General features: G+C 46.1%; 1 protein-coding gene across 1 annotated transcript in view; it reads left to right on the top strand.

Moving 5' to 3' along the window:
* MYO10 (myosin X) overlaps positions 1-21055 on the top strand; it is a 261438-nt gene that overhangs the window by 234885 nt on the left and 5498 nt on the right. Inside the window, exons 27-39 of the mRNA XM_010858804.1 lie at positions 475-718; positions 4319-4414; positions 7470-7563; positions 8508-8563; positions 10454-10596; positions 11126-11320; positions 12369-12526; positions 15570-15693; positions 16394-16691; positions 17572-17779; positions 18870-19006; positions 20208-20328; positions 20752-21051. Coding sequence (XP_010857106.1) covers positions 475-718; positions 4319-4414; positions 7470-7563; positions 8508-8563; positions 10454-10596; positions 11126-11320; positions 12369-12526; positions 15570-15693; positions 16394-16691; positions 17572-17779; positions 18870-19006; positions 20208-20328; positions 20752-21051 — 2174 coding nt within the window. The remainder of the gene's footprint in view (positions 1-474; positions 719-4318; positions 4415-7469; positions 7564-8507; positions 8564-10453; positions 10597-11125; positions 11321-12368; positions 12527-15569; positions 15694-16393; positions 16692-17571; positions 17780-18869; positions 19007-20207; positions 20329-20751; positions 21052-21055) is intronic.

The following is a 21055-nucleotide window of genomic DNA, read 5'->3' as shown; positions in this document are numbered from 1 at the left end:
TCCCCAACCCTCTACCCCAACCCCCATGGTCCTGCCTCACTCCGGGTTAGAATATCAGTTCCTTTGTAGTCTTGGTGTTAAGCTCCTCACCAAGATTTCTAAGCTAAGTGAGTAGGAACTTCTTTGGAAATAAGGAAAGATTGTATTTCTTTTTTTGGCTGCATCTAATGGTGTGCCAGATCTTAGTTCCCTGACCAGGTACTGAACTTGTGTCCCCCTGCAATAACCCATGGACCACCCAGGAAGTCCCAGGAAGGCTTCTGATATAATTCAAGCAAGCCAGTGTGGTCCCTCCCCTGTTCCCCCTGAACATGACCCTGCAGTGCTATGATCCATCGTTGGGGGCATGTCTGAAGGGAGGACATTTGGTGCAAAGTTAAGGATGGGCTGAACCTTAAGACCTACTGATCTTAACATCCAACTTGATGGACTTTCCTCAAACCCCTCCCTTCCCCCCGAACCCTGGGGAGACAGGTGGCCTCATGAACTCCTGGAAGCGCCGCTGGTGCGTGCTCAAGGACGAGACGTTCCTGTGGTTCCGCTCCAAGCAGGAGGCCCTCAAGCAAGGCTGGCTGCACAAGAAGGGTGGCGGCTCCTCCACCCTATCCAGGAGAAACTGGAAGAAGCGCTGGTTCGTCCTCCGCCAGGCCAAGCTGATGTACTTCGAGAACGACAGTGAGGAGAAGCTCAAGGGCACCGTGGAGGTCCGGGCGGCCAAGTACGTTGATGGGCCCTGGCAGGGGCTTGGGGCTGCTTCATCAGGTTGGTCCCTGACTCCAGGCTGTCCGGGACATGTTCTCTGAAGCAGTAGGTTGTAGGAGGTGATCGAGAGTCCTCACCATTCCTTTCAGTGCGTTGAATTATTAGGAAATCAGAGAAATAAGACCATCTGGGAAAATTCACTTGAGTTTTCAAACATTCATCTCTGGGTTATAAGATGCTCGCTGAACATAGAACTCACCTGTTGGAAGTGTGATTGGCTGTACACACAGCTCACGGTGGGGATATCGATCCATTGGTTGAGCATCTCGTCATCCTTCTGTGGATCAGCCTATCACTTTTATCTCTTCCCACACCCAACGGTAGCCAGCAGATGGCTATCCTGGGAGCGGACAGTCCATCTGGAGGGGAGTGAAATGAATCATTTGTGTCCCACCTTTGCTGGGTTTCCTGGGCTTTTCATGCCAACAATGAGAGCAACAGAGCTGGGGTTTGAATCCAACACCCTCCGTTTTCTGCCACCTTTTTTTTTTTTGGTCACACCACTCAGCTTGTGGAATCTTTATTCCCCAATCAGAGATTGAACCCCGGCCCATGGCAATGAAAGCAGCAAGTCCTAACCACTGGACCACCAGGGAATTCCCTTCTTCCGGGTTCTTTTGAATCAAAGCATTTAACTGTTGAGGGCCTGTTGTATTTGTTAAAAATTAAGGTTTTCAGAAAATACTGAGAATTGAGGGGTAGCTGGTTTTCTTGGATAACTAAATACTGAGCATAAAATTTGGGGATGGCATGTAGCTACTCCCCACTCAAACTGAGCAATCATGTATGTTTAGAAAATGGGTAAAAATAAGCTTTGAGAGACTGAATTAACCCCTGAATTCATGAGACCTAAAAACGACATCCCGTTTCTACTCAACCAGCATCAGGAACTTTAGAAAATGGTTCATTGAAAAGTGGAGAGTTTAATCAGTTATGTATTTAATTTTAAGGATAAATACTGAAATGCAAATAGCAGAGTATTGGAACTTTCCAGGCTGCCGCTTTGGGGTTCCTTAGGAGGATCCCATGTTCCGTAGTCAGATGGGTTCGTGGGCATTTGAATCTGAGTCCTGCAGGTGTTTGCAGCATGGCCCAGCTCTGAGCCTCCTGCAGTCTTCCCCCTGCCGTATATACCACGATGGTCCTCTCTTCACCCCATGGGCGGGGGGAGTCACAGATGCCAGGAGGCTGAGAGAGACAATTACGGTCGTGAATTTCACCAGTGTAAATTTGATGGATGTTCCTTGTGCTGCTCACTGTATAGCAAATGAATGCTTAATAGAGCCCTGTTCTCCAGGTGTTCTGTAGAAATTATAGAGGTAAGAAGTGTTATTTTCAGCTGTTGGTCATGTTCTGTAGAGAGAAGGCAATGAGTTGTTAAGGTTTCACCATCATAAGGTTTTCTTCATTTTTTATTTTATTATATAAAAAATATATAGTTTGTATTATAGAAAATTTCAGTCATATGCAAGCATAGGTTGGAGACTAGAATGAAATTCATGCGCTCATTACTCAATGTTCAGTGGTTTCCCACTCCCAGCCAGTGGTGGTTCATTTGTGATCCCACCCTGCTCTCCCCCCTGCAAATTACATTTTCTGTTGTGGTTGACTGAGCTACATGACTCATAGTATCTTAGTTCCCCAACCAGGGTTTGAACCCACACCCATGGCAGTGAAAACACCCAGTCCTAATCACTGGACTGCCAGGGAATTCCCCAAACTACATTTTTAAAGCAAGCCCTAACCATATAATTTCATTTGTGAATATTTGGTATTCACTTAAAGATTAAGACGTTTAAAAATATCACAATATTATTATCACATTTAAAAAGGAACACGAACCCCTTCTGTCATCCAAATTCTAGTCATTATTCAGATTTCCCCAGTTATCTTATAAATGGAGGTGATAGTGTTATTGGTTCGGGTTGGTTTCTTTCTTCAAATCAGAATCCAGATGAGGTTCATAGTTTTTGATCAGCTGACAGATCTCTCAAATTGCTTTCAATGTATATACCATCCGCTTCATCTTTCCTTTCACTCCCCATCTGTTATTGGAGATGCTGCCTCATTTATCCGGTAGTTGACACACTGTGTTTATTGAGACCCTGACAGTATCATCATCTCCAGGGAAGCTTTTTATAAATGCAAGTCACTGGGTTCTACCCTGAAAAACTCCACCTGGGTTTTCTGAATGTTCCCCAGGATTCTGGTGGACCTGCTGTGGCTCAGAACCATGGCACCCACTCATTTTATACACAAGGTAACTGTGTTCCCAGGAATCTAAGGGGCTGGTCTGGGATGATGTGGTCTGGTTAGATTTCCCCTGAAAATTGTCACCCTGCTCCAGAGGCTGCAGTATCAGACACCTGGCTGATCGCTCCCCCATGAGGGTCACTCTCTCTTCCACTCCTGAGAAGGCACCACAGACTCCTGTGTGAATTCTGATCTTGGTTTTTCAAAATATTTTATCTTAGTTGTTGTTCTTCAGTTGCCAAGTTGTGTCCAACTCTTTGCGACCCCAGGGACTGCAGCACTCCAGGCTTCCCTGTCCTTCACCATCTCCCAGAGTTTGCTCAAACTCATGCCCATTGAGTCGGTGATGCCATCCAACCATCTCATTCTCTGTCGCTCCCTTCTCCTCCTGCCTTCAATCTTTCCCAGCATCACGGTCTTTTCCAGTGAGTGGGCTGTTCGCATCAGGTAGCCAAAGGATTGGAGCTTTAGCTTGAGCATCAGTCCTTCCAATAAGTATTCAGGGTTGATTTCCTTTAAGAAATCTCATCTCAGTGATTCTAGCTAAAAGGTCATACAGTATTTATTTTTTCTAAGCGGACTGCTGAATGTTCTAGTTGTAAAATAAGTGTTTTACTGGAAACAGCTGTGCTACTTCAGCTGTCAAAGCAAGCTGTCTGTATCCCCAACACCCTTCTTCATCAAGGAGATCGCCACCTCTGGTCCCATCCCAACAGCTGCTTGTTTTACCCTGCTATTCGTAGCCTGGTCCACTGAGTTTGAACCTCTAGAGTTGTTTAAGATTGTTAGGATCAGATTCAGGTGGAATTGAGATCTAGAGACACTCAAGTCCTGCTCTTCACCCGAAGCCCTTGATAGAAATAGTGTGCCCTTATCAGAGGAAGTCAGAGGTGTCAGCAGCGGCCTTAAACCTTGTTGGAATGCTGTGATGAATGAAAGCGCTCTCGCAGATTGGCTTCAATGTGGGAGTCCTTTATAGAGCAGTGGGGGAGCCAAGGGAAGGTATAGGCAGACTGGGGCATCTGAACTGGATGGGCCTTGGATGGGCCGGGGGAGAAGAGAGGCCCCTCCCCCAACCCCATTCCCACCTCTCCACACCACCCTCCCAGCACAGCCCCCCCGCCCCATTTTTGAGCAAGAAGGAATCTCCCACCCCCAGAGGCCCCTTCATCATTTCTCAAAGTGAAAAGGCTGAAGGACTGGTGTCTGATTTTTCAGTTACTGTGAAATTTCTCTTCTTGCCCCTCCTTAAGCATTCATTCTCTGTTCCCGATCTGCGTTGGGTGCTTGTGTTCCCCTGCAGGGAGATCATAGATAACACCAGCAAAGAGAACGGGATTGACATCATCATGGCCGACAGGACCTTCCATCTGATTGCAGAATCCCCGGAAGACGCCAGGTGAGGTGCTGTGCTGTCCACTTGGTCGTAACTACATCCTCGTTCCTCTGCCGGCCTGGAGGTCACATGGGTCACTGTGGCGCTGGCCAGCCCTGAAAAGCTCTTAGCTGATTTTTCTAGTTGGGTATTTCTGTTAGGATGGTTGAGGGACTGAGTTGGAAGAGCTGAATGTATTGCACACTTGTCTCCTGGGGACTCTTTATGTCTGTTACAGTAACAAAGCACGTGGATTTCCAGCTTCACTTGCCACGGGACAGACCCTTTGTTGGGTGCACTCAGGCTTTTACTGTCACCAGTGGCATATGGAAACTGCACTCCTACACACAGCTGAAAGCCACCCTGTGGAAGCTTCTGAGCTTTGGAAGGGAGCAGCTTCTGTTTGCTTAAGGGTTGAAAAAGCAGGAACATTCACCACTGGCCGTTTAAACAAATGCCAGGATTGTGGCTTTTGGGAGAGTGCTTAAGGCTGTGACAGTGAAGAATTCTGTGGCTGGAGAGTTAGTTAACACTTAGCGGGAACTTACTACATTTCAAGCAGTGTTCAAAATGCTTCACGTGTACTAACTCATTTAATTCTCACAACAACCCAGTAGGGTAGCAGGAGTTACTGTTACCCGATTTTACAGAGTAGGAGACTGAGGTACAGAGAAAAGCTAGAATAATCTGTAAAGTAAGGCAAGCTCAGTTCTAGTGAACAGAGGCAGAAAGCCTCTGTTAGAAGCTTAGACTTCTGACTGAGCTCAGAAGACAGTGGTGTCTCTTATTGGCTGTGGCAGGTTGTCTGACTTTCCTGGACCTCAGTGTCCATTGTTATGCCAATGGGCACCAATCAAGGACTGGGGTCTGCCCCTCCGTATGGTGCATGGCAGGATCACTCAGGATGCCCCTCAGTGTGATGCATGGCAGGATCACTCAGGATGCCCCTCAGTGTGATGCATGGCAGGATCACTCAGGATGCCCCTCCGTATGATGCATGGCAGGATCACTCAGGAGAGCCTGTGTCTTATCTGTCCCTGCTGCTTTCTGGGTGTGTCGGGTCAGGTTGGAGCTGCCTGTCATCCAGCGCCAACAAAAGGAGCTCGTCTGAGCTCAAAATGCTCATCTGAGCAATGCCACAAAATACCTTCTAATTTATGAGGGTGACATCCTTTGGCCTGTGTTCTTCACTTTTCAGAACTTCCCTGGTGGCTCAGATGGTTAAGAATCTGCCTGCAATGCAGGAGAATCCAGATCAGTCCCTGGATTGGGAAGATCCCTTGGAGGAGGGAATGGCAACCCATTCCAGTATTCTTGCCTGGAGAATTCACTTTTCAGCTCAGAAATCTCTAGAATCTTCCAGAGAGTTCTCGGGGCCTTTATGACCCCTTGCCCTTTGGATGTTTCTATGTTGATACAACACCATGGCAGCAGCATTAAGGGCAAAGAAAATAATTTCTTCCCATGGGAATGAACTAAAACCCCCGCTCAGATCCATAAATCATGACACACGCTGGAAAAACAAGCAGACCTGGAATTACAGCCCCATCATTCTGTCTGGGACTCCTGGAGACCAAGTGTGGTTTTCTGCGGTCCGGGGAATGCCCACGGCTTTGCGACTGAATTATAGACCTAGCGCTTGGCAGCAGCCCTGTCTGTTTTCTTCCATAATGAACCTGCTAAATTTAACATTTGGAATATTGTAGCCAAGGAATTTTTGCCCTGACCAGTGGAGCACATTTTTACAAATTCTTTTTCAGATTCTGAGTTGTACTTGATTTAGGAGAAGAGATTTTTTAGATTTGAGGGGGTCACCTATACAGATGGAAGCCACAGCAGATTGTGTGTGTGTGTGTATCTGTCTGTCTATCTGATCCCATGTGACCTACATTTTAAATGTATATGTTGCTCAGTGTTTGACTTGGGATGTTTTTGAGCTTTATAAAGCAATAACTGAAGTCTTGCCTTTGGATTAACTAGAGTTGATGAACAAATTCATATTAAAATGTTTCCATTGGTCTCCCTAAGAGTCTGTCTGTGTTGAGTATTTTCAAGCTCTTCATTACATGTTTCTGCTTTAGGAATCACAGAAAATTTTAGTGCTTTGCTATAAATAATTTACATGACTTACCTTTAAATATAGATATTAATTTTTTTACTTAAACATACCATTGGATACCAAGTACTTTCTCAGCTTTAGTTACAGGAGTGTGTATATGTGTCTGCTCAGCCCCCTGCAGGAGAAGAATGTCCTGGAATCTCACATTCGGTACCTCTCACTTGTAGTTGCTTAGTAAATAACAGATGGATGGATTGACGGACCAACAGACAACTGGACATGTGTAGTCATTTTTCTCAAGCGTGTATTGTGTTTCTAGTTACAACATAACTTTTGTTCTGCTTGACTTTTCTGGAATTGACCTGTTTTCCTTCATTATCTGAATCTGATAAGGCTGGAAGTACCAAAAACCTTTTGAAATGAAGGCAGAAGTATTCTCTAGTCAAAATAATTTTCTGCTTCAGGCATTTGTTTTCTGTTTCCAACTCTCCTGTGGTTTTATGCACCTAGGTAGAAATCCATCAGGGGTTTGGAAACCTCATCCTGGGATTGAGTAGACACCCAAGATGATGCTCTTATACTATAGGTCTTCTTATCTCAGAATACACTTTTTAAAGCTGAGAAGGCACTTGCATGTTCCATAGGTTATAAGTAATATCTTCAGTAAAGACTCTTGACCTCAGGGTTTTGGATAGAATTGAGGGTCTTATTTCTTGCTGCCAATTTCTCTAGAAACTCATTGTCATCACCATTAAATGTCCATGTGAATGTAGGGCCAGAGAAAAGGGTTTTCCCACTGATTGGAAGTCGCATCAGATGGTACTTCAAGGTACCTCGGCTGCTTTTACTACCCTTGCTCCTTTGGTAGTAGTATAACTACATTTACCCGTGAGGAACAGGCAAGTTAAGAAAGTTGCTCAGAGCAGATGTCATTTTTTCAGGGGAGGTGGAACAGGGTGTCCCTGTTTTGTAAGTGCAGAGATTGGCCATCCCTTGACCCTCGCTGTCTCCTTCCCACAGCCAGTGGTTCAGTGTGCTGAGTCAGGTCCACGCATCCACAGACCAGGAGATTCGGGAGATGCATGATGAGCAGGCAAACCCACAAAACGCTGTGGTATGTAAGCTGCGGTGGAGTGGAGGGGGGCAATCCCAAGAGGGGCAAGGGGACCAGGAACTTGCGGGCAATTTTTTTTTTTTTTAAGTAAGTAATAGTATAATAATTGGGCTTTCCAGGTGGCTCAGTTGGTAAAGAATCTACCTGCGATGCAGGAGATGCAGGTTTGATCCCTGTATTGGGAAGATCCCCTGGAGGAGGGCATGGCTACCCACTCCAGTAGTCTTACCTGGAGAATCCCCATGGACAGTGAATCCATGTCCTGCATCATGGAAGGCTATCGTCCATGGGGTCCCAAAGAGTAGACATGACTAGAGCAACTAAGCACACACACACTATAATAATGAAAGAGAGGAACAGGAATATCTTGGTAAAAATCATTCAGAAACACAAGAAATTATAGAAGATTCTGAGTAGTAATAGATTACAGATTGCCCATCTGGAACAAAAAGCATTCCAGTTTTTATGAAATCATTTAAGCTTATTATATTTTCTTCAAAAGATTTACTGAATTACAAACAGTATTCATTCTATTGTTATTCTATCCCAGACATGTATAAACAGAGCCACAAAACCATATTTTAGAAGTAGTTTCCTTTTCATATAAATATAAAATTCAAGATAGATCATAATATAAATCAGAAAATTGGTATGATTGAAAGAAATTCATAAACACTCTTTACTGAAAGTATTTTAGGAACAAGACAGAAAGATTCGCTTATAATTTATTTGATGAGTAGACTGTAGATTCTGCCCTGTCTCAAGGCTGTCTGTACTGAATGAAGGGGAATGTTTCTTTAGATAACTATTACTTCCCAGTTAACACAAAAAGAAGGAGCCTTTTTTGTTTGCCTGCTTGGAGAGGCATCATCTAGGGGTGTTATCATGATGTGTGCTGTACTCCAATGGTTCTCTGAGTTTCTCTGCTTTTCGCTCCTTTCCAGGGCACTTTGGATGTGGGGCTGATCGATTCTGTGTGCGCCTCGGACAGCCCAGATAGGTAAGCTCAGGTGTGATGGTTAACAAAAGTACCTGCTCATTACCTGCAGGCACCCACAGGCCTCTATGCTCAGGCTTCGTGTTCCCACCTGGTCTGCTCCAGCAATCACGGTCTTCCTCTCTGGGTGTCTTTGGTGTGTGAGGGATCAGAGGTGAGGGAGACCATGGAAACCTAATTTAGACAGTCATAGAGACAAACGGGCTTCCCAGGTGGCCCCGTGGTAAAGAGTCTCCCTGCAGTGCAGGAGATGTGGGTTCAGTCCCTGGGTCGGGAACATCCCCTGGAGAAGGGAATGGCAACCCACTCTAGTATTCTTGCCTGGGAAATCCCATGGACAGAAGAGCCTGTGGTCCTTGGGGTCACAAAAGAGTCGGATACAACTAGGCGATTAAACAATAACAACAAGAAAACTGGGAGAAACTTGGGATTCATTTAATAAGAAAATGCTTGTGTCCCACACAGGAGTGGGTGAACTTCCCCCTTCTATATTTTAATAATGAACTAGAAAAGGATTTTGATGGAAGTTTATATGTAGAGTATTAATAAATTAAACCACAGTCATTTATTTTCCTTGCCATGCCTTCCTTACCCGTGCCCTTAAATATAGCATATTTTCAGTTTTGCTTTTTTTGTTTTTGAAGGCAGATCATCTTTGGCAGTGGTCTCAGGGGTCTTTGTACCCAGTGACCATCATCTTTACCGTCTTTATTTTGCTTCCCCACTTAAGAATTCTGAGTATGAGTGGAAATTGACTTCTGCCTTCAATAACATTGCTTTAGAGAGAATAGAAATGAATTCAAATTGACAACAAAAATCATGTCTCCTGGGCCAAATGAGAGTTCTGAGGTGTCCGTCACTCAGCGTTCACGAAGGCTTTTCTGAACTGTATTCTTTGTTTCTACTAGTCACCCCGCACCTCCCCGTACCTGGCTCAGGAACGTGAACACGTGCATGTCACGTCAGTCATCGAAGCCCAGGTCCTGATTCTGACGGTCACGTTCCTGCCTGCATCTCTCTTCTTCTAAACCCCTTCCTCTGGCACGTTGGGCATGTGATGATCCACGGGAGAAATTTCCATCCCTACCTTGTTTTTCCCTTTTCCCCAAGTGCTCACCTTTCTCCTTTCCCGACTCTAGAAAAATCTTGTTTTTTAAGGACCATCTGTCTGTCCATACTATAGTCCTGTTCCTCTTTCTTTTCCTTGAATTTTTGCAGCACTTAGCTTCAGCAAACATTTGAAAAGTTCCAGAATATTGTTCATAGTCCCTAGCTCCAGTAATTAAGAATTAATAGAAGCAAGGTCCTATGAGAGATTCAGGGCATTGCCAGATAAAAAGATGCAGGAGAAAGTAAATTTCCATTATTAATTTATCTCTGTCTGGAAAAGGCCCCCTTGTCAGCTCACACTGAGGTCATGGATCCAGGTGGCGCTCTGTTCCAGGCATAGTCAAGTGTATAAGATGTTCCACTTACAGCTGTTTACTGATCTTCTGTTACTGGTGTATGACATTTCATTACCGACCCACAGAAATATTATCCAAGGCAGGAAGAAATTTACTTTGGAGAGGCATCCAAAAAAAATCTTTCCCCCACGGTCACCTTGGTTAGCCTGCCCGGAACCGAATTTCGTCTGGAAAGTTTTGCGAGAAGAAATGTTTTTCCTTCCAGGACCTTTCAGAATGTGTTGCTCCAAGTGTAAAGGTTAATGAGGCATGAAACAAATCCTGCAGGAATGAGTGAGGTTTGCCTCAGCAGAAAATACAAATAGCACTGCCATTTTTCTCCCCATGATCCGTAAGCCAGGAAAAAGACGTTCAGTCTCGGTTCACACGGAGGTGACGGTTTCAGTGGAGCTAAGCGGTTTTGCTTCCTTCTCTCCCCGCCGCTCAGACCTAACTCGTTCGTGATCATCACGGCCAACCGGGTGCTTCACTGCAACGCCGACACGCCGGAGGAAATGCACCACTGGATAACGCTGCTGCAGAGATCCAAGGGCGATACCAGAGTGGAGGGCCAGGAGTTCATAGTGAGAGGTGATGCCCTGGGGCCTTCTGACTGATTCATAGTGAGAGGTGATGCCCTGGGGCCTTCTGACTGGTGGAGCCCTGTTTTCATCTACAGGAGTATCTGCTGCATTTCCGTTTTAAGCCTCTTTTCTGAATAATTTTGCCTTTTTTTTTTTTAATTGAAGTATAATTGCTTTGTCCAAGTTCATAGACATGAACTTGGGCAAACTTGGGGAGATGGTGAGGGACAGGGAGGCCTGGCGTGCTGCAGTCCATGGGGTCGCAAAGAGCCGGACACAACTTGGTGACTGAACAGCATAATTGCTTTACCGTGTTGTGTTTCTGTTGTACATTGAACTGAATCTGCTCTATGTGTGCATATATCCCCTCCTCCTTGGATGATTTTGCCTGCTGGCATTGTTAAAAATCACCAAAGAAGGAAGGATTGTGGTCATTGCTGGCAGATGTATAGAAAGACACCCCATTTGTAAGCCGATTGTCACCTGGTATTAGATGCATCCTGGTTTTGAATTTACACTTCAGTCTGTCTTTCCAGGGTGGTTGCACAAAGAAGTGAAAAACAGTCCGAAGATGTCGTCCCTGAAACTGAAGAAACGGTGGTTTGTGCTCACGCACAATTCCTTGGATTACTACAAGAGCTCGGAGAAGAACGCTCTGAAGTTGGGCACCCTGGTTCTCAATAGTCTTTGTTCGGTCGTCCCACCTGATGAGAAGATCTTTAAAGAGACGGGTAAGTGGTGCGGTATGCTTTGGGCTGATCATGCCTGAGACATGGCCCGACTGATCGTAGGAGTTCCAGGTTTGCTCAGAGCGAAGGGGCAAGGTCCCCACCTAGCGTGTGTATATTCCCTCCTCTCCCCTCCAAAAATATCTCTTTCCTTGCTTAATTATCTTTTGAGGCTATCCATGGTTACCTATATAAACACTTGATAATGTAAACCATAGTAAAGGGTCCTGATTTATTGAGTTGCTGAAAGATTCTTCTCAGGACAGTGGAATGTAAACAGACAAAGGTTTTCCTGCAGAACGCCTTGTTTTTCTGTGCTTGTGTTTTTGTCTTTCTCACCGTTGCACCCTGAGAGTCATGATGCAGCCTAAAAACAAGGTAAATTCTGAGTGTCAGTGAACATAACCCAGTAGAATATAAAGCAGTCACACAAGCTTCTTTTTCTTTTCCCCTTTTGGGTATTATGAAAGATGTTTCTAGATTGTTTATTTTGATTTTTGTTGCTAGTTGTGACTTTGTGCTTTTGTAGTATAGTTACTCCATTCAAAAACTACTCATGTATTTTTTTTTTAACTGAAATCATTCCATTACACTTTCATCCAGTGTCTGAACACTTGGACTGCTTGCTTTGCATAAACAGTTTCTTTTGAAGGGAGGAGGGAGAATCCTAAAGAAAGGAAAAAAAGGAACAGAAGGCGGTGGGGGGAAAGTCAGAAATCTGAGGCAAGAGTTCTGACTCTTGTCCAGAGCCTTGAACAGGGCTTTAGTTTATGCCTGTTGCTTCTTTTAGAGCAGATGGTACTAATTATATGTTTGATTCTGGGCTTATCATTTTAATGTTTGTCTCTCCCTCTCAACTGTAACTTCCACGTGACTTTGGGTATCTAGCGCAGGGCAGGGCACTTGGAAGAAGTCAGCAAGTAGCTCCTGAACTAAATAATAAGGGACTTAGGTGGAGACGATGTGGGTACTGGATTTCTGGGACTCTGGCATGAGGATGTCACCTTGGCCCCCAAGGTTAACACTGATACGTGCGTGTCCCTGCTCTCAGGCTACTGGAACGTCACCGTGTACGGACGCAAGCACTGCTACCGGCTCTACACCAAGCTGCTCAACGAGGCCACCAGGTGGTCCAGCGCCATTCAAAACGTGACGGACACCAAGGCCCCAATTGACACGCCCACGCAGCAGCTGATTCAAGATATCAAGGTGGGCGTGGCCATAGTGGTCTGTGGTAGCCCGCAGAGTCCCACCCTCAGAACACCAGGACGTCAGCATTAGTCACGCTTCATTTTCACTCTGTAATCAGAACTAACTCTTGGTCAATTTCGTGTTTGTGCATCCGGGTTTTAAAAAATCTAAATACTCGACTGCACGTGGAATGTGATGCTAAAGCTGTCATGTCTCTGGGGAGGTGTTAGGCATGGCCGGCGAGGCAAACCCAGCTGTAGAGCTCTGTAGGCTGAGGGACAGTGGTCTGTAATTTGGGGTGGGGGCTCCCCAGTCGCAGGGATGTGGTGTGACCTGTGTGGGGGACAACCTGCATGTCACAGATTCCACTTGAGCCCAAGTTGGGGCCCTTCTAGGAGTCACAAAATAATTCTACTTTCACTCAACGGTTTCTAGACCACACAAGTGGATTCACTAAGAGCCCATAATCTAAACTAATTCCTAGTGCTCAATCATGTCTGACTCTTCACAACCCCATGGACTATAGCCCACCAGGTTCCTCTCTCCATGGGATTTTCCAAGCAAGACTATTGGAGTGGGCTGCCGTTTCCTCCTCCAGGGATCTTCCTGACCCAGGGATCAAACTTGCACCTCCTACATTGGCAGGTGGATTCTTGACCCCTGAGCCACCAGGGAGAATCCCAAGATGGGTCTAGAACATTGGAATCCTTGTCAGGTGCCTCTAAACTCACAGAAGAAGCTCCCAAGTTTGTGGACCAACGTTGACCTTGTTAAATTGTGATTTTCTGTTGATAAGATTACTTGCTCTGAGTAGATACTGAATGAATGAATGATTAAACGGCGGCCATGAACAAGGATCACGGCACGGCGCTCATTTTCCAGGAATGGAAACGGAGACATGGGATGTTCTGGTTGCGTTGTTCACATAACGGGTCAGTCCCTCGTGCAGAAGCAAGTCAGGGGAATTATTTTTATGCTGTTCCTCCAAGGTTTCCATGTGGGCAGGGTTCCAATATGAAGGAAAGAGCCAGAGCTCTGACAGAAAAGACACCACAAGGATAGTGAGGCAGGTGTTTATTTACTGATCTCTGTCAAAGGAAAGGAACTCGTCAGATCCAGGAGGGAAGCTGTGCCTTTGTAAAGTGGGAGAGGGTCTAACGCATTGATAGGATATTATTACGCACCAAATTCAAGTCAGCCTCTTGATTCCAAAATGATATGTTTTCTGGACATTTGGAGTCAAATTCCTGCAAGTCAGTTATCCTACAAACTGCAGAGCTGTTTGGGGAACCCTTGAAACTAATATGTCATTAGGAACACTTGAAACTAATAATGTCATTTCTTGTCACAAAAAAAAAAATGAATTTTTTGAAGCTTTCCTGTGAGAAAAGAAAGAAAAAAGCGTGTATCAGCTGAACGTTCTCTTCAAAGCTATATCTTATCTACCCCTCTGTTTATTATATAAATCAAACATGAAAGAGTAAATAGTTTTTAACTGTGAAACTGTGATTCTTAACATTTAGAAGCACTTCTTAACTTAGACAAATACATTTAATTCATTTGTTAAATGAAATCAGATGTTAAAAAAGTAAGGAGAATTTTTTGATATGAAGCAATGCTTCTTAAGAAATGAGTCAAGATTGCCCTAATTATTTCCATATCATATTTTTAAAGTAATTAAAACATATTTCCTTCTCGTTTTCAGTTGAGTGTTATTGAAAAAGTTTCATAGTGGAAATGAAATTGCCATGATAGAATGATTTATTCCCTCTCCTCCAACATTTCTGTTGATTCAAAGTTCTAAAAATAATTGTGACTTTTTCAGATCCCAAATTAATGTTTTCGGAACATGAATACATGATGAAATTCTCTGAGAGGAGCTCTTATATTTCAGGAGTTCTCAGGAAAGAACAGTCTCACGGATAGCATATTACAGTGTCATTTCCATGCATATTACAGTGTCATTTTCAGATGGACGATACAAAAGACCAGTGAGAGAACTAGAAAAATGTATTTTTTTTTCTAGTGGCCACCCCACACGGCTTGCAGAGTCTTGGTTTCCTACCCAGGGATCAAACCCAGACCCCCTGCAGTAGAAACGCAGAGTCCTAATCACTGAACAGCTAGGGAATTCCTATTTTTGAAATGAATTACAAACCAGGATAGCATGATTTGCCAAATGACTTATGGCTAAATAATTAGCAAAAGAAATTATTAATTTTTTAAGTATATGTAATTTCCAGAGATTGCTCCTTAGACGAAAACCTATGACAAACCTAGACAACATATTAAAACGCAGAGACATCACTTTGCTGACACAGGTCTGTATAGTCAAAGCTATGGGTTTTTCAGTAGCCATGTGTGGATATGAGAGTTGGACCATAGAGAAGGCTGAGTGTGGAAGAATTGGTGCTTTCAAATTATGACGTTGAAGAAGACTCTTGAGAGTTCCTTGGACTGCAAGGAGACAAGGGAGTCAATCCTAAAAGAAACAAGCCCTGAATATTTATTGGAAGGACTGATGCTGAAGCTCCAATCTTTTGGCCACCTGATGTGAAGAGCCAACTCATTGAAAAAGACCCTGATGCTGGGAAAGATTGAGGACTAGAGAAGGGGATGACAGAGGATGAGATGGTTGGATGGCATCAGTGGGCATGAGTTTGAGCAAAACTCCAGGAGTGAAGTGAAGGACAGGGAAGCCTGGCATGCTGCAGTCCATGGGGTTGTTCAGACACAAATTAGTGACTGAACAACACTACCAACAATCTCCAGAGGGAAGGTTTTTTAGTAACATAGGAAAATATACACAGACCAAAAGAGAATGAGAATAAGCTATGTAAGAAAAACAGGAATGTGTGATTTGTCCTGCAACATCGCTTGTGGGTGTCTTGGTGCTTGAGATGATTAATGCTGGATTCCCACCACCATCCCCAAGCTGCAGGTGTTCTGTGACGTATGAAAACCGTTCACGTGCAGGTGGATATGGGTGGCTTTTTCTTTCATGTGTATGGGGCTTACAATGAGCTTGTGGGCGTTCTCTCATGACCCTGTTCTTCTCAAGGAGAACTGCCTGAACTCGGACGTGGTGGAGCAGATATACAAGCGGAATCCCATCCTGAGGCACACCCACCACCCGCTGCACTCGCCACTCCTGCCCCTGCCCTACGGAGACATCAACCTCAACTGTGAGTCCCAAATTCCACCCGGACCTGGGACATGGTGCTGCGGTTCCCTGTCAACTCTTGAGCTCCATCAGATATGCGTTGATTAGTTCTAGCGGCATGAGGATTGTTGTATTAAAGAACATGCCAGTTCTCCCTAGGAACTCACGGTACCTTTCGTATACTAGAACTGGGGTTCCCAACTGCCAGGATCAATGCCTGGTGATCGGAGGTGGCTGATGTAATAATAATAGAAATAAAGTACACAATACATGTAGTGCACTTGAATCATCCCCAGCCATCCCCACCCACCTCACCTGGTCCGTGGAAAAGTTGTCCTCCACAAATTTGGTCTCTGGTGCAAAAACGATTGGGGAACGCTGTAAGAAGCAGACGCTAAACAGGTGTCTTACCTGTCAAATGTGGAACTTGTTTGGCATAGACCAGCTTCTCAGCAAGCATTTTGCACAGTAAAATAGTTCAGTTATGTGTTTAAATAGTTTAAACAACTAAAAATAATTTAGTTTAGCCTGCCTCAGTTTGGCTGATTGGAGTGTCCAGGGCACATGGTGGGCACTGCCTACTGAAATAGCTCTAGTCCCCAGTCCTGCCTCTTGTCCACTGCCCAGCGGGTACCTTCTCCAAACCCCACATGGTGGGCACTGCCCAGAGGGTACCATCTCTGAACCCCTCCTGTGACTTGTGCTTGTTTTGCTCCTCGTAGTGCTCAAAGACAAGGGCTACACGACGCTTCAGGACGAAGCCATCAAGATATTCAACTCCCTCCAGCAGCTGGAGTCCATGTCCGACCCTATTCCCATCATCCAGGGCATCCTCCAGACGGGGCACGACCTCCGGCCTCTGCGAGACGAGCTGTACTGCCAGCTCATCAAGCAGACCAACAAGGTGCCCCACCCGGGCAGCGTGGGCAACCTCTGCAGCTGGCAGATCCTCACCTGCCTGAGCTGCACCTTCCTGCCCAGCCGCGGGATCCTCAAGTACCTCAAGTTCCACCTGAGAAGGTACGAGGTGGCCTGGGCGGCTCTGCTCACGTTGGGGGGCGCAGTGGCCCGTGGCTCCGAAAACTCAGACCCAGAACAGAAGACGCCTGATGTGGGTCAGCCTCCTAGGTCACTGGAGCAGCTCACCAGGGGCAAGCGACCTTTGTGTCTCTAAACCACACGGGGCTGGTCCAGGGACCAGGTCACTTTGAGGTCCTGATGTGTAGGACGCTGGATAAATTGAATGCCACCACTCTATATGAGGGCTTTCCTGGTGGCTCAGCAGTAAAGTATCCATCTGCAGTGCAGGAGATGGGTTCGATCCCTGGGTTGGGAAGATCCCCTGGAGGAGGGCATGGCAACCCACTCCAGTATTTTTGCCTGGAGAATCCCCATGGACAAAGGAGCCTGGCGGGCTGTAGTCCATGGGGTTGCAGAGAGTTGGACATGAATGAAGCAACTTAGCACATGCAAACTCTATAAAAACAGGAAAAAAAAAAAACCAAAAACCGTTAGATATTTGTTTCAGATCAAGCAGGTGGAAACTGATTCAGATGCAGATTAACTGTGAAAAAGGGATTTTCACAGGACAGTATGAGGCACGTGGCTTTTTCAATCATAATAGCTCTGCAGAGGTCAGCTGGTAGCAAAAGTTGTTCCCAGTCATACTTGGGCTCTTTGGTCTCTGGATTTTCTGTCTTTCTTCCTTCCTTTCTGTCTCTCCCTTTCTGCTGCTTTCGTCTTAAACAGCACAGGGTGAACTACAGAAGTGGCTGGCACTGGCTCCGCTCCCCACTGGGACCCCACTGGCCACCTTGGTCTGCGGCACCTTGAAGCTGCCCAGCTCTCCGTAGCCAGCCATGCTCAGTCTGGCAACTAACGGTCGGTGTTTGTCTCCTAGGATACGGGAACAGTTTCCAGGAACTGAGATGGAAAAATATGCCCTTTTCATTTACGAATCTCTTAAGAAAACCAAATGCAGAGAGTTTGTGCCTTCGCGAGATGAAATAGAAGCTCTGATCCATCGGCAAGAGATGACATCCACGGTGTACTGCCACGGTGGGGGCTCCTGCAAGATCACCATCAACTCCCACACCACGGCCGGGGAGGTAAGCGGGAGGCCCACGGGCCCACGCGCTTCCTCAGACAGGAAAATCGTGTGCAGTTCGGCTGGCGTACTGCCGCTGCTCAGTAAACGAGGACGTGCCCGTAGTCCAGCTAATCTGAGAAGCAGTGGAGTGTCTAGTAGGCATTGTGGACCTGACTCAGCCACCATGATGAGGGTGTATCTGGTCGTTTCTGCAGTAAAGTATTTCTGTTTGCCACACAAATAATCTGGAACATGGGGTCTTCCCCGGTGGCTCACTGGTAAAGAATCTACCTGCCAATGCAGGAGCCACAGTAGACATGGGTTTAATCCCTGGGTGGGAAAAATCCCGTGGAGGAGACCAAGGCAACACTCCAGTATTCTTCCCTGGAGAATCCCATGGACAGAGGAGCCTGACGGGTTACAGTCCATGGGGTCACAGAGAGACAGACGTGACTCAGTGACTAAACAACAGCAATCTAGAGCACTAGGAGAAGGGAGCACAGTTTCTTTCTTTTTTCAATGTAAACTTAGTATTAATATTATAAAACCAATGGGCTAAAAGGAATAGTACAATAAAACCCAGGAAAGCTGGTGTAGCAGAAATATCAACGGAAATCACTATTAGACAAAGGGGCTTTATTTTTGTTGTTGTTTACAATTGTATTTATCTGTTTATTTTGGCTGAGCTGGGTCTTTGTTGCAGTGTGCAGGCTTCTCATGTCTAGGCACACAGGCTTAGTTGCCCTGTGGCCTGTGGATCTTAGTTCCCCAACAAGGGATCAAACCCACGTCACCTGCATTGGAAGGCGGATTCCTAACTACTAGACCACCAGGCAAGTCCCCAAAAGGACTTTAGTTTCATGCACTTGGCTAGTTTGCAAGAAACTGGCCCAGCATCTGCCCCTACCAGGAGGTAGAATAGCCTGTGTTCTTTTTGGCAAGGAAGACAGAGAACTGATTTCAAGAGAACCAGGGGGTACGGCACCTTTGAAATTCCACACACGATGGTGTGGGAAAGCTGCTTGGACCCTCGCGTGTGCCGGCAGCGCCCTCTGGCTTCTGATAAAGGCATGTTCTAGAACCACAGCTGAGGCCCCCGTGTGTTCCAGGTGGTGGAGAAGCTGATCCGAGGCCTGGCCATGGAGGACAGCAGAAACATGTTCGCACTCTTTGAGTACAATGGACACGTCGATAAAGCCATCGAGAGCAGGACCATCGTAGCAGATGTGTTAGCAAAGTTTGAAAAGTAAGTTCCTTCTCCCCGAAGTGCCAGCAGATTAGAGGAAAGAAGAGAAAGGGTTTGAACTTCTATTCCATTTTCAGCTTCAGCGCGTGTTTGAATCCGTCTCATTTTACCTGTGTTGAAGCATTTTTAATTTCTCATCTCTCTCTGCTGCCTGTTTCCCTATAGAGCCACTGTCTCAAATAGGATTCACTCATCCTTGTTCCTCTGCCCCATTCTTTCTCTCAGTCCCCTGTTGTTCCCATTATCTCTGAATTTTCTGATTTTCTCAGATCTTCACTTGTCATTAGCTTTGAAGCTGGACGAGTAGACAGAAGCCAGCTTATAAACTCTTCAAACCCCACTTAGTATCTCTTGGACCTACAATATTCACAGCCCCCAAGTAACACAGAAGATATTCCTACTTTAGAAAGATGCTAGTGCCAATAACAAGACTTTGGCCAGGCTGGGCCCTCGCCCTCCCCGACTGCATAAGGGGCAGAAGCAGCTTTAACTTAGAAATGTGGCAGGAGACCACGAGGTTTACAGCAGCCCCAAACTCCAAGTCTCTGAGAAGTGACATCCTCTCTTCTGGGTGGGCCTGGTCTAAGTGCTTTGTTGGAAATAAGCCAAAATGGGGAAAAAAAAACAAAACAGACATTTCTACTTTATGTAAACACAGCTTCCCTGCTATTCACGTCAGTTTTTGTTCAGGTTGGGTTTGTTTTTTTTTTTTTGCTGCGCTGTGCGCTTGCAGGATCTTAGTAGACCAGGGATCAAACCTGGGCAGTGGAAGGGCAGAGTCCTAATCGCTGGACTGTCAGGGGAATTCCTCAGGTCAGTTGTTATAAATATTTGAGAGCTGGCAAAGGGAATGAAGGAATAGGCTTTGTTTCTTTTCTTCCTCTGAATGCATCAGAATGCTTAGCTGGAACTAACCAGAGTGGGCACTCAGAAAATACTCGTTAGCTCAGTTTAACTGAAGGCTGCCTGTTTGTTGTCTTTAAAACTAGGATGAAAGCATATTTTTCGCCTCTGGATAAGTTAGCAGGGTTCACCCTGGCTCTGTTTTCTCTCCCACCATCCCACCTCCACACTCTGCTCTGAGCCCAGACAGGGTGTCTGAATCCTGATGTAGAATACATCCCATGCGCTGATGGCCCTGTGGGTCACTCTTGGCCCATATCCGGTTTTACTCCTTGCGTGTCTCTCCGCTTGTCTGTAGGCTGGCCGCCACTTCAGAGGTGGGCGAGCAGCCCTGGAAATTCTACTTCAAACTTTACTGCTTCCTGGACACAGACAACGTGCCAAAAGACAGCGTGGAATTCGCCTTTATGTTTGAACAGGTAAATGGAGTTCTTAGGTTCCTTTGCAGACACGCAGGGGGGAACCCATTCATACCCTTCTCAGGTTAACTGCTAGTCCTTAGACCCCAGGCATGGCCGTAGAATTCTCAGCATCACCAGTGAGGGATGCTCTTTTATTCACTGGTAGAAGGAAACTTGGGTACGTTTCATATGAATGCCTGTACCAGGAACTGTCCGAGTTGGGGATAGGGAGGAGTGAGAGGGAGAGGAAATAATAAATACACGTTTTCAGTGGTACCCATTGCCAGGGAGAAATTTAAAGCCACAAAGGGGTGTTAGGGTACCATTTTATGGAAGATGGCATTTGAGAGAAATCCTGATGGTTTGAGGGAGCAAGCCAGGTGGGTGTCGTGTCACACGGCAGTGTCTCGCCCCATGAAGCCATCGACTACTTCTTCACAGGCCCACGAAGCCGTCATCCATGGCCACTACCCGGCCCCCGAGGAGAACCTGCAGGTGCTGGCTGCCCTGCGGCTCCAGTATCTGCAGGGGGATTACGCACCGCACGCCCCGGTACCGCCCCTCGAGGAGGTCTACTCGCTGCAGAGGCTCAAGGCCCGCATCAGCCAATCCACCAAGAGCTTCACGCCGGGGGAGCGGCTGGAGAAGAGGCGCACGAGCTTCCTGGAGGGGACCCTGCGGCGGAGCTTCCGGACGGGCTCCGCGATACGGCAGAAGGCAGAGGAGGAGCAGATGGGGGACATGT

This window comes from Bison bison, unplaced genomic scaffold (assembly GCF_000754665.1).
Source record: "Bison bison bison isolate TAMUID 2011002044 unplaced genomic scaffold, Bison_UMD1.0 scf7180017864440, whole genome shotgun sequence".
In the NCBI taxonomy this organism is placed as follows: domain Eukaryota; kingdom Metazoa; phylum Chordata; class Mammalia; order Artiodactyla; family Bovidae; genus Bison; species Bison bison.
Note: the sequence above shows the minus strand (reverse complement) of the source record. Positions and strands in the feature narration are given on the sequence as shown.